Source organism: Schistocerca piceifrons, chromosome 4 (assembly GCF_021461385.2).
Source record: "Schistocerca piceifrons isolate TAMUIC-IGC-003096 chromosome 4, iqSchPice1.1, whole genome shotgun sequence".
Classification (NCBI taxonomy): domain Eukaryota; kingdom Metazoa; phylum Arthropoda; class Insecta; order Orthoptera; family Acrididae; genus Schistocerca; species Schistocerca piceifrons.
In genome coordinates, this window is record NC_060141.1 from 411,193,392 (window position 1) to 411,205,790 (window position 12,399).

Here is a 12,399-nt window from a genome sequence, read left to right on the forward strand (position 1 = left end):
GATCTGAGTTACGTACACCCCGTCTAAGGCCACTTACAGGTTTCATTCGAACTGTACGTGCGCAATCACACGTAGTATTTTGTGGAAGAGCCACACTCAAGGGGCGAAAGAACCACACGTGGCTCGCGAGCAGCTATTTGCCAACCACCAGTGTAGATTATCACAGGAGGTTTCTTTTTTTCCTTTTCTTTTACTGCTTGCTAAGGCGTTTTCATTTCTCTCTACTCTATAACGATGCCCTATGCCCTACAGAAGCTCCTGTCTAACTTTTCCCTCAGAGAACCATGTTATTGAGTGATCGCATCTAGGTATATATGTGGACAACAATGTAGAACCATTCCATGTGAACCCATAATAGCAAACTAACCCTCAAGCAGAAGTAACAGTAGAACTCTCTGAGGTGTTCACCATATAACTGCGGACGCGTATAACTCAATCGCCCCCTAAATTTGAAGGTGCGTGTGGCCGAGCTTTGGCGCACGCTGAAGCAATGACGTCTTCGCTCTGCCGGCGCCACCACCACCGCCTGCACTGTGCGTTCCCCTAGTCCCGGCGCAGGCGCACGCAAGGTCGCCGATTCGCGGTTCGGCCGCTAGATAGTGCTGGCGGCGCAGCCCCTCGCCCCACTTGGCGGGCCGGCGGAGTTGCGGCCAGTCTTACTGTGATCTGTGTTCTGTGTGCCTGCCATGACGATCTCCTACTCCGCCGAAGTCGCCAACAGTTCCAAATTCGGCTGCTTCTGGAGGATACTTTGCAAGTAAGTGCTGCCGCCGCCACTGCCAGCGCGGCGGCCCGCCGCGCTGACCCCGATACTGCGCTCTGCCCGAGCGCTTTTCTTTTCTTTTTTTTTAACAATTGCCTTTAGCTGGAGACGCGTCTCTGGGGGATGCTTCCTGGCTTCGCTTCAGCACCGGACAGTGACAGCGGCGCCCAATACCGAACACAGTGCCCCGACTAAGAAGAATAGAAAAAAGTGCATTTTGTGACTACGTTTCGACAACGGCGTGCTCGTAGCATATGCTTGTGTAACGTGCCGTATAATTAAATCACCCATTGCCAGTTACTGTACTAGCGTTAATCCAGCGTGGTATTAGTACACGAACGAAATAGTTTCACTCTCCCCTTACACTTTCTTTTTCTTTTGCCGCTGCTGAGCGAGTCTGTTATTAATATCTTTGCTGGTAGCTCGACGCGCTGCAAGGCGACTACCAGTTGCAAAAATGCCTCGTGACGTCACACAGTTCGCCTTTCACTCGAGTCGGGGCGCAACCGGCGCAGTGTTGTCTTGCTCTTTTCGCTTTCGGCATCATAACAGTCGCGCGACTTCGACAGTGAAATCATTTCAGGACCTCGGCCGAAGGGATACTAGCGCTGTGCGCTCTCGAATTGGCTCGCGCCAAACGAACTAAAAAGGTTCTTTAAGGTGCAGCAGCAAACCTTGTTATAATATGCTGTTGAACGAGTGATGTCAGAACTTCAGACCAGACACAATCTGTGGCATTATGTGACCTTGTACGTCCTTCACGAAATTCCTAGTGCATATTATCTGTATCTAAGGGACACGGAGATGTAAAGGCAGTGGCGGGTTCCTACGGAGGCTACAAGGAAGTCTGGGTGTACAGAACTCGCAAGGCAAGCGCTGTTGGCAGGTTTGCGGCTGGAGTCCTTGTCAGCTGAGTCGCTTTACTTTCGAGGTTGGCGGCACCGGCCTACAGCTGTTACGCCGTCTTGGCTCTGCAACGATTTTGTCGTGGACCACATTTTAGTCGTTAGCTTCACGGTGGACGTGCTTTCACACTATTTTTTCTATCACTCGAAGTTTTAAAATCGTTCCAAAAGGTTCAGCATGAGCCAGTAAACACCGAAATTTTGAGATAAATCCTCGGCCGCCTTTCGTGGTGATCGCTGTGTTCACATTTTTTTATCGGAGGATAAAAAGTGGGCAATAATAGCTCCCACGGTGTATCAAATAATTTAGCAGTGAGCAACAGGTTAAAGTAACAGGCGGTTACAATTGTTTCTTTGTTTATTTTTAGTTCTTTGTTGCCAACTTTATTCACTATAGTGTCGAATACTATTCATACCGCAAAAATAATTCACCATAAACGTTTTTGCCCTTTTTTAATTATTTATTGTTCTTTATCACAGTTTGTTTACATACATCCATATTGACAAGCTGATGGAATGTATTTTGAACTTTGAAGGACTTCCCTCCTTTAATAAGAATTTGATCGAGCTCCTTTTTTATTGTTGGCTTTTGTTTTGTCTACATTCTCCAAGATAAACAATCTTAACTTAGGTTCTTGTGGGTGTTTCTAGCTCTCTGCAAAAAAAGAGCGAGAAGCATTCATTATTCATATCATAATTTCGGAACCACATCAATCAGAACGTTTTACTATGAATTTATGTGGAGTATGTGCGTAGATAACTACATATAAAAATACTGCCGTGTTATTATGTTAGACTGCAAGTATTCAGACATCGAGATCACACATTAATTCACACAACTGTAGAAATTTGGAAAAATGTGACGCGAAAGCGTAAACTTTCAGTAGCAAGTCTGGGAAATAAAACAACTTTTGGGAGGATATGATACAATCACCCAGCAATCGATGACTAATTTATGCACCACAATAGACAAATACGTATATTTTAGCACATGTAAATATTCGAACAATGGACAGCTACGAATGCACGTTGTTTTATTAGCTTGTGCGTGTCTATGAAATGTTCGCCTGTCAACACAGTAAACGCGTGGCACAATGAATTCTTCTATATAAAAATAAAACTTAATTTTCACACACTCGTGATGCACTTCAGTAATATTTAAATCCTGCATTCTCCGCACTTTGGTAACGAAGTAATGTTGGAATAATTTCTAAATGTTTTTATGTCGCGATGTAAATTTTTAACAACAAAAATTGTTGTTTTTGATGACAATATTTCTACGAAAAAAAAGGAGACACTGAAGGCGGAGTGACTCAGCCGACAATAAGTCCTGTGCATCGTAAACTATTACTGTAGATTTTCATAGTTTGGTAACATGACAACTATGAAACAGTGATTCGCTCTGTTTCGGTTTTTCGTATTTTAGTGGTCTGTTTTCCATCTGCTTCTTATACATAATCTGCACGAGTAAGAGAGTCCACACTCAAATGCAGAACAGGTCTAGCAAAGACATTTTTCCAGAGTAAATCATTTGCTCCCGTGTAATGAAAAAGTTATGCCACATATAAATTTTCTTGTCTCACAGTGCTCATCAATAACTGAACGTGACAATTTCATGTGCGCACCGAACTGCAGATTAGCAATACGTATTTCCACATCTTAGTGGAGCCTTGTCCCAATGTCACCATCTTACCTTAAGTCTTCTTTTCAGTTCTAGTATGCTTTCAAGAAGAGAACAAATTCATGATGATGTGGAACTTTGTCACACTTGCTAAGATCAATTAATACAAATTGCATTACAGACCGTAAGTATTGTAAGTATCCAGCCAGTTTCCTCTGCGTTGGCAACAGGGTTTAATAATTTTCCGACATACGTTTGTACCCTATTTTTTCCAACGACAGACGAGCGCATTTATGTTGTGCAGCAATCAGGTATTTGTATTGTTAGATTGTTTCTGACATTTCGAAGGTGTGGAATGTAAGAGAGTTTATTATCATGTCACAGCACTGACCATCAGAGACTTACCTTACACACTTCACCACAACGCTCGTCGTGGTATTGCAGTTGCATGTTAATTAAACCATTCTCTGAAATATCAACTCGTGCAGATCAGAGGATGCAAGTCACCATAGAATACGACACACTACAGCTAGTTAGTTATTTGTTAATCACCATCGTAACTGATGTGAGGAACTGTTAAAAATTGCGTTGTGTAGTGGGTTTTTAATGTCATTGAAATACACATGTCAGTTTTTCTGTACTGAGTTAAGTATATATGTGATCACTTGGCAGATGCATTCTCGCGATTCCACTTTCACTTATGCTACATGAAGCAATACAAAAAGACGACTGATTTCTTCTTTCTGTGACAATCCTGTTTCTTGACATTAGTATCGGTAACCGATATGAGCCGCCAGGAACTCAAAAAGTTCGCGAAGCTCCGATTAATCTGTCGAGGTAAACAGGTCGTCGCTTACGAAATTTTCTCCGCGTGACGTCACATGGTCCTTGACCATTGACTGAAGTATTCTACGCGGAGGTCCGGGTGTCGATCTCCGGAGCCTGACGTCACTACCAAAGTCCGTGATCCTGCAATTCGCGTCATTCCTCCACATAGTGGTTACGAGCCTTAATGAGACACCTGATACTTTTGTCCCGAGACGGCAAATAATGTAAATCCGCCTACATTGACGGCAAGCTGATGGATGTCACTAAGCAAAGACTGTAAGGGAAAACTTGTTCGCTGTGTATCAATCTCGAGAAACAATTTCTGTTCACCCCTTTCTTTCCTCGACGAATTTTAGTAACACGAATCTCAAAGCGAGCAGAAATGACTTTGTAAGAAAATGTAAGTGCTTTCGCTTCCTCCATGAATACGCCGAACTGAAGCAGGTGATACTGTGGTCAAGATTTTGTACTTGTAATGAAGAACAGCGGGTTATAAACCCCTTTTAGTCACTCGACGTTAGTTTCTTAGTTGTTTCCATTAACCACATCAGGTAAAGCCCTCGAGAGTTCCTTTTAGAATGCACTGGTCGATTTTTCCCCTCTTCGTTGTCCAACTGAGCTAGTACTCCGTCGCTAATGACCTTGTCGTCGATATAACATTGTTCGATATTATTCCTTCCTCGTTGGTCATTGTTTTTTTAGTGTCCTTGTAAAACAGGGAAAGTTTCTGTAATTCGAGCGCTTATAATTTCGTAGGACTAATGCCAGAGTCCCCTATGGTTACCTTGATATACAAGATGTTAACTGACTCAGAAATATTACCAGGAAGACAGACACCTCATCTCTGATTAGAATTTAGAATAAGTTAATATAGCAATTGTATTCGACCACATGAATGTGTAGTCCAAACTTAAGACACTTTCAGTATGATTAGAAACATGAAAAATGTATGTTTACAGATTCCAGTCAGTCAGGATTTCCCGTCATTAGAGCACATCCTGTACCATTATAAAATGGTAAAAAGAAGAAAATAGGCTACAAATTCCTTTTTTTCTTTATTTCGTTCTTTCTTTACTTTTCTTCAGTATTTGAAATGTCCCACTTACGACGTTAACATAGTGGCGTAATAACTCAAGGTAGACGGTTAAATTTTATATTTAAAGTATCATTTTCAAATAGTGAACAGAACGTTTGATTGTCTCAAAAGAATTATTTAAAGTTATTCTATTAATAAAATTTGTCAATACCTATTGCTTTAAACTACGATTTAGATGCAGATTATTAAATGTGGTTAACAATATGTAGACAGTTTCTAACTGTATCCTGCATCGGGTGGTAAATGATACGTTACCGGTGTAGCTATTGCCTCTCCAGTATTTTCCCTTTTTTATGTAATTTCAGACGCGCACAGTGAGAAGTCATAAGTGAATATCGTTCTGTGTATGCTGTACTTTTTCTTGGTTGTGATTGTATACTGCTCAGCTTCATTATACAGGCTGTTTCGCAGTTCCTATTACAAGGTTATAGAGGTTGTAGAGGGGACTTGGTAGATAGTTTTCATGAGGAATCCATGTCTGCGTATGTATTGTTTACGTGTAAAGTAAGTTTGAAGATCGGATGTCTGCGAAACATACCACGTCACGGAACGCACACATCGGAGACATTGAGCTCTAACCCGTGTACTCTACAGGAGCACATGACATGGTCAGTGCTTAGAATCCTTGTCATCTGGTTAGCTTTTACGGGACGAAAGCTGCCCTCTTCAGAGTAGACAGTAAGACGCGTCCGTTGAGCACAACCGTCAACACGTCTATTTGCGAAAGTACCAGTTTCTGGCAACCATTGTTGTAGTCGGACGAAAACTGTGTTCGATGCCATAATTACAGAAGAAATCAAAGGCGTTGCCTCTCTTCTCAGTTTGTGTGCGTACCAAAAAGCGGGAGATTTAAAGTGGTCCTATCCTCGAACTCATTTTACATCCAAACGGTACATTGGTTTCTTAATAAAAATACCTAGAAGCCTGTAATAATAAATTGTGTGAAACGCCCTGTGTATAGCCATGCTGAACCTTCATCTACATCTACATCTACATCCATACTCCGCAAGCCACCTGACGGTGTGTGGCGGAGGGTACCTTGAGTACCTCTATCGGTTTTCCCTTCTATTCCAGTCTCGTATTGTTCGAGGAAAGAAGGATTGTCGGTATGCCTCTATGTGGACTCTAATCTCTCTGATTTTATCCTCATGGTCTCTTCGCGAGGTATACGTAGGAGGGAGCAATATACTGCTTGACTCTTCGGTGAAGGTATGTTCTCGAAACTTTGACAAAAGCCCGTACCGAGCTACTGAGCGTCTCTCCTGCAGAGTCTTCCACTGGAGTTTATCTATCATCTCCGTAACGCTATCGCGATTACTAAATGATCCTGTAACGAAGCGCGCTGCTCTCCGTTGGATCTTCTCTATATCTTCTATCAACTCTATCTGGTACGGATCCCACACTGATGAGCAGTATTCAAGCAGTGGGCGAACAAGCGTACTGTAACCTACTTCCTTTGTTTTCGGATTGCATTTCCTTAGGATTCTTCCAATGAATCTCAGTCTGGCATCTGCTTTACCGACGATCAACATTATATGATCATTCCATTTTAAATCACTCCTAATGCGTACCCCCAGATAATTTATGGTATTAACTGCTTCCAGTTGCTGACCTGCTATTTTGTAGCTAAATGAAAAAGGACCTATCTTTCTGTGTATTCGCAGCACATTACACTTGTCTACATTGAGATTCAATTGCCATTCCCTGCACCATGCGTCAATTCGCTGCAGATCCTCCTGCATTTCAGTACAAATTTCCATTGTTACAACCTCTCGATACACCACAGCATCATCCGCAAAAAGCCTCAGTGAACTTCCGATGTCATCCACAAGGTCATTTATGTATATTGTGAATAGCAACGGTCCTATGACACTCCCCTGCGGCACACCTGAAATCACTCTTACTTCGGAAGACTTCTCTCCATTGAGAATGACATGCTGCGTCCTGTTATCTAGGAACTCCTCAATCCAATCACACAATTGGTCTGATAGTCCATATGCTCTTACTTTGTTCATTAAACGACTGTGGGGAACTGTATCGAACCCCTTGCGGAAGTCAAGAAACACGGCATCTACCTGTGAACCCGTATCTATGGCCCTCTGAGTCTCGTGGACGAATAGCGCGAGCTGGGTTTCACATGACCGTCTTTTTCGAAACCCATGCTGATTCCTACAGAGTAGATTTCTAGTCTCCAGAAAAGTCATTATACTCGAACACAATACGGGTTCCAAAATTCTACAACTGATCGACGTTAGAGATATAGGTCTATAGTTCTGCACATCTGCTCGACGTCCCTTCTTGAAAACGGGGATGACCTGTGCCCTTTTCCAATCCTTTGGAACGCTACGCTCTTCTAGAGACCTACGGTACACCTTCCAGCTGCTCCGCTTAGGAAATGCTCTCCGTGTGACGTCTCATGGTCCTTGACCATTGCCTGAAGTATTCCTCATGTCCGCATCACACACAGCCGGTTAAAGATCAGATTACGTCGTTTCGTGATATACAAATTTCAATCTGTTGTGAATACTGACTCCATCGCGAATCGCTTATGTCATTAAAAGAAGTCGAGGAGCATTAGTAACGACTGGGCTATAATCAGGCGACTGCATGATTCGCAGGCCTTCGTCAGGTTTACAGGTTGGATAAGAAAGCGATAGTTAATAGTATAGTCATTTTCAGCGGAATAATTATACTTATTAGATAAGATTTATGGAAGAAGAAAATTAAATCAACTTCAGCTTGCACACTTTTCTAGACGTTTAGATCAAGTGACTACAAATAAAAGTCTAGACCACCTCTTCAGGAGTAAATTTCCGAGCTGCAAACTCGTTCTAGCGTTTACTGTTTTATTATCGTCATTTTGTCGTTAATTTTGAGCATAGGATAAACATCTTGTAGTGAGGTTTCACTTTATAAGTGCCGTTGTTACATTTCTAGACTTACTCACCGTACCTAGAAATACTTACGAACAACGCGTCTGTGTTCAAAGTTTCCATTCTGTATTGATACTGCGCTTGGATAGGATGATAATTTATTTACTTCTATGCGAGCTGTGGTTAAGTCTCATTTTATTATTTTCTGTTCCTGGGATACTGAAACGTCTCAAAACTAATCTGTGTAGATTGTTCCCTAAAAAGTTAGTCTGTAAGAGCGTCTACTATTTAAAACGTCTCAACGTTTATATGACAAACTCCCTCGACTCAAACAAAATTGTGGACATTCCCAATGTCTATTCTTATATGCTTAATGACCCATATTCCACTATACTTCTGTACTTTTTAAAGTATAAGAGGAACAAGGGGTTTATAAGAAGTAGTTTTGATAGCTTAACTCTGGTTTCCCAATACCATGCCAGTGAATCAAAGTCCATTTCATACTACAACGCTTTGCTACCATTTCAGACTGTTTTGTGATATTACAGACTGCGGTTGTCTTTCATGTGTAATCATAGGCTGTAAGGTCATTTAAATTTCTGTTCTCGTAGGTGAATTCATCATAAGGCGCATTAACACAAGCAAAAATGAAGTCACCTACGGTCTCTTTAAAGAAACTTTCTCAGCGTAAGGAATATACAGGTATGGTAAACGTAGGTAAGGGTAAACAGACCGGGAAATGTACAGCTTTTCTTCCTGAGACCAATCGAGAGTCGAAGCCACCTCATGAATTCACTTGACTTTTCTGTGAGGTCGTGGTGTTCTCGTGGGCAGAGCGTTAGAATGCGGCCGTTGAGGTCCCAGGTTCAGTCCCCAGTAGGAGCGGGAAAGTTTCCTCTTTCCAGTCCCTCCAAGACGGCTCCAGGTTCACCCAACCTGCTGTCAGACTACCAGGGATCTTTCCGGGGTGTAAAAAGCGGCGAGGCGATTAGCTTGCCAATGTCTCCCTCACTCTACTTGCACTCAGGCCAGAGGCCCGTTCACGGATTGAGCGCTGTGGACTTCACTTTTTCTTACTATGTACATAAAGCTGAATCCTGTCACTGCTTGCACCTCTGGCAATGTTAATATGAAAAATGCTCAGTTGCGGTGTGATGAATGTCTTGGGCAGGTCAGTTAGGAGAAAGATATGGGCACACAATCTTGAATTATACCATATCTAGTAAAGTAATGTGGTGTTCAGACGAATCTGCGCGTTGATCACAGCTTTATCTTATGAAGCTCAGAAACACACAGTACAGTATTGGTACATACTGTGCCCTCACTCGTCCAGTGACTGATCAAGACTTGGTTTTTATTGTTCGGAGAAGTGATTAAGTTTATTAGCTTGCCACCCTGATTCAGCTTTTCCGTTGCTCTAGATAAATTAACTGGGGCAAATGCTATGATAGCATCTGGAAAACATGTACTGTCGATTATTTCGCCCCGCACTTGCTCAGTGCCAGCTTATGCTGCGCCCCTCTAATGTTCTCGAGGCCGACTGTTCGCTGAACGGCCCCACACACGAGCGACGGATTGCAGCGATCCGTCGCATGCGATATAGCCTGCAATCGGCCGGTCACCTCCACACCCCCACATACCAGCGATTTGCCAAGCAACTTCAATCAGTACTACGAACTTTATTGTTTTGCTATGGAAAATGAGCTGCTGTGTTTAGCAGCAGTTGTAGTTGATATCCGCATCCCCACGAATACTCACAAAACATAATTTAAAGTAAACGAAACTTATAATTTATTAAACTTGCTTTTTAAACGCTTTTCTTGGGAACTACAGGTTACTTTACAGAATATATTACTCTTTCACTGACGCCAAATGAGTTGTGCACATCTTTCCAGTGTGCCAGTATAATTCGTTTTACATTTATTAGTCCTCAGTTACTTTTTGTTCATTAGTCTTCCAGTTTAACTGCAAGTAGTTACACAATTTACTCGATGTTTCTATATAGAGATTTTCAAGAGTAGCTCTACTGATTTTTTTTTATGTAACCTTTGTCATAAACTGTATGAAAAAGACTAAGATTATATGGAATGGCGAGGGACTTGAGTATAACTGTATAATAGATTTTCACTGAAAATTTAATTTAAAGTGCCCCTTAACATCACAGTACAGCAGGTACATATGTCATTCTGTTTAGAAATTAAAGTCTTTAATAATGCGCATAATTGTTTCATAAATAACCCAAAATCAGCAGGTGTCGCGACTATTACTGTGAATTTCCCATCAATTCTATTTCTATAGCACAAGATTAAAAATGCTAATCACTGTAAAATTAGATAGTGTATTTTGTATTACTTGTTGATACTTCGCCATTTATTTCCGAATATGTGGCGATTTCCGAGTGTGTGTTTAGGTCGGAACCTAAGAGGACAGCTTAAATTGCTTCCAGTGAAAAGATGAGCAATAACATTCATATTTTTACTTTTCACAAATATTTCGCACGTTGAGCATCCACAAACATATTTCTGTGAAGAGTTCTCGTTAAAACTACGAGATTCTCCTTTCACCAACACATCCATAAACATCAACTCGGAGCTGTAGCGATGGACAAATCGATAGCCTCGTTTCTGGTCGCCGTCACAGAGCCACTGCGTCACGATTACGTCAGTTCCTGGAAAAGAAAAAGTGTGAAACGTACTCGACCCGTGCTAACTAGCCAGGCAGGCCTATTGCGTGCATTAATCGCACGCGATCCATCAGTTTGCCTGGGATTTCCATGCGATCAGCAATCAGTAGTCGATCTCTGCGGTGCGTTCTACGAAGCGATCGGTCGAACGTGTGTGGGGCCCTTAAGCTCTGACATTCCTTCCCTTTCTAGCCGTCGTTTGGTAAATACCCCTTGACCCGAAGGATGAACATTAGGAGCTGTTAGGGGTAGCTCTGACGGCACAAAGGAAGTTCTTTAGCGACCTCCTGGCCAAACGAGCGCATCTGTCAGGGCAACCGGTACCTGGGGTTTCGCAGACACCGGTCTGGGCTGTCCACATGGACGTGGGCGGCTCACGGCCAACAGCTCCCGGTGAGGTCTGCGAACCAGCTATTGCTACCGCTGCTGCTGCCACTGCCGCTGCTAGCGAGAGTGGTCCAGCGCCGGCGTTAACACCCAGATCTTGTGCACCATGTCATTTCACGAGTGGTACCGCCTTCCCCAATGACTTCAGTGTTCAGTTCTGGTCTGCTTTTTCCTGTAATACCCGAAAATATTCAGGCTAATTTTTTTCGTCGATGCATTTATAGGACACGAGCTGACAAACCTGACACTGCGTGGCTATTCATTTTCAGAATTTTCTATTAGAAACAGAAACAAAAAATTAACTGTGTTCGTAGTGTAATATCGAAAAAATTTCATTTCTATATATTTGTGAAAACACCTTCGAAATTATGAAACAGTCGCACAAAGAAATATGCATAATGCACAAATGTAAAAGCACGGCTGCCTCGCGTGTCTACAATGCGATTTTGTAAACGTGTCTATGGCAACTACCGGGTGATCAAAAAGTTAGTATATATTTAAAAACTTAATAAACCACGGAATAATGTAGATACAGAGGTAAAAATTGACCCACATGCTTGGAATGACATGGGGTTTTATTAGAAGATTATATATATATATATATATATATATATATATATATATATATATATATATATATATATATATATATATATATTGCTAGACGCGTGAAAGAACTCTTGCGCGCGTCGTTTGGTGATAATCGGCGCTCAGCCCGTTATGCTTGGCCCCCCAGGTCCCCAGACCTTAGTCAGTGCGATTATTGGCTTTGGGGTTACCCGAAGTCGCAAGTGTATCGTCATCGACCGACATCTCTAGGGATGCTGAAAGACAACATCTGACGCCAGTGCCTCACCATAACTCCGGACATGCTTTACAGTGCTGTTCACAACATTATTCCTCGACTACAGCTATTATTGAGGAATGATGGTGGAAAAATTGAGCATTTCCTGTAAAGAACATCATCTTTGCTTTGTCTTACTTTGTTATGCTAATTATTGCTATTCTGTCGGACACTTTTTGAACTTTTGTATTTTTTTGGTTCTAATAAAACCCCATGTCATTCCAAGCATGTGTGTCAATTTGTACCTCTCTATCTACATTATTCCGTGATTTATTCAGTTTTCAAATTTATACTGACTTTTTGATCACCCGGAACTTTACATAGCTATATAGAGGCTGTTGTCTTCGCGTTCAGCCGTCTGCGCTTCGCAGTTGAAAGCTGTCAAAAGTGCTACTAGAT

The 12,399-nt window shown here is 42.0% G+C and overlaps 1 protein-coding gene across 1 annotated transcript in view; it reads left to right on the forward strand.

Moving 5' to 3' along the window:
- The first annotated feature begins 620 nt into the window (after positions 1–620).
- LOC124794954 (bestrophin-4) overlaps positions 621–12,399 on the forward strand; it is a 574,436-nt gene continuing 562,657 nt past the window's right edge. Inside the window, exon 1 of the mRNA XM_047258669.1 lies at positions 621–757. Within this exon, the coding sequence (XP_047114625.1) occupies positions 687–757 (71 nt within the window). The 5' untranslated portion in view covers positions 621–686. The remainder of the gene's footprint in view (positions 758–12,399) is intronic.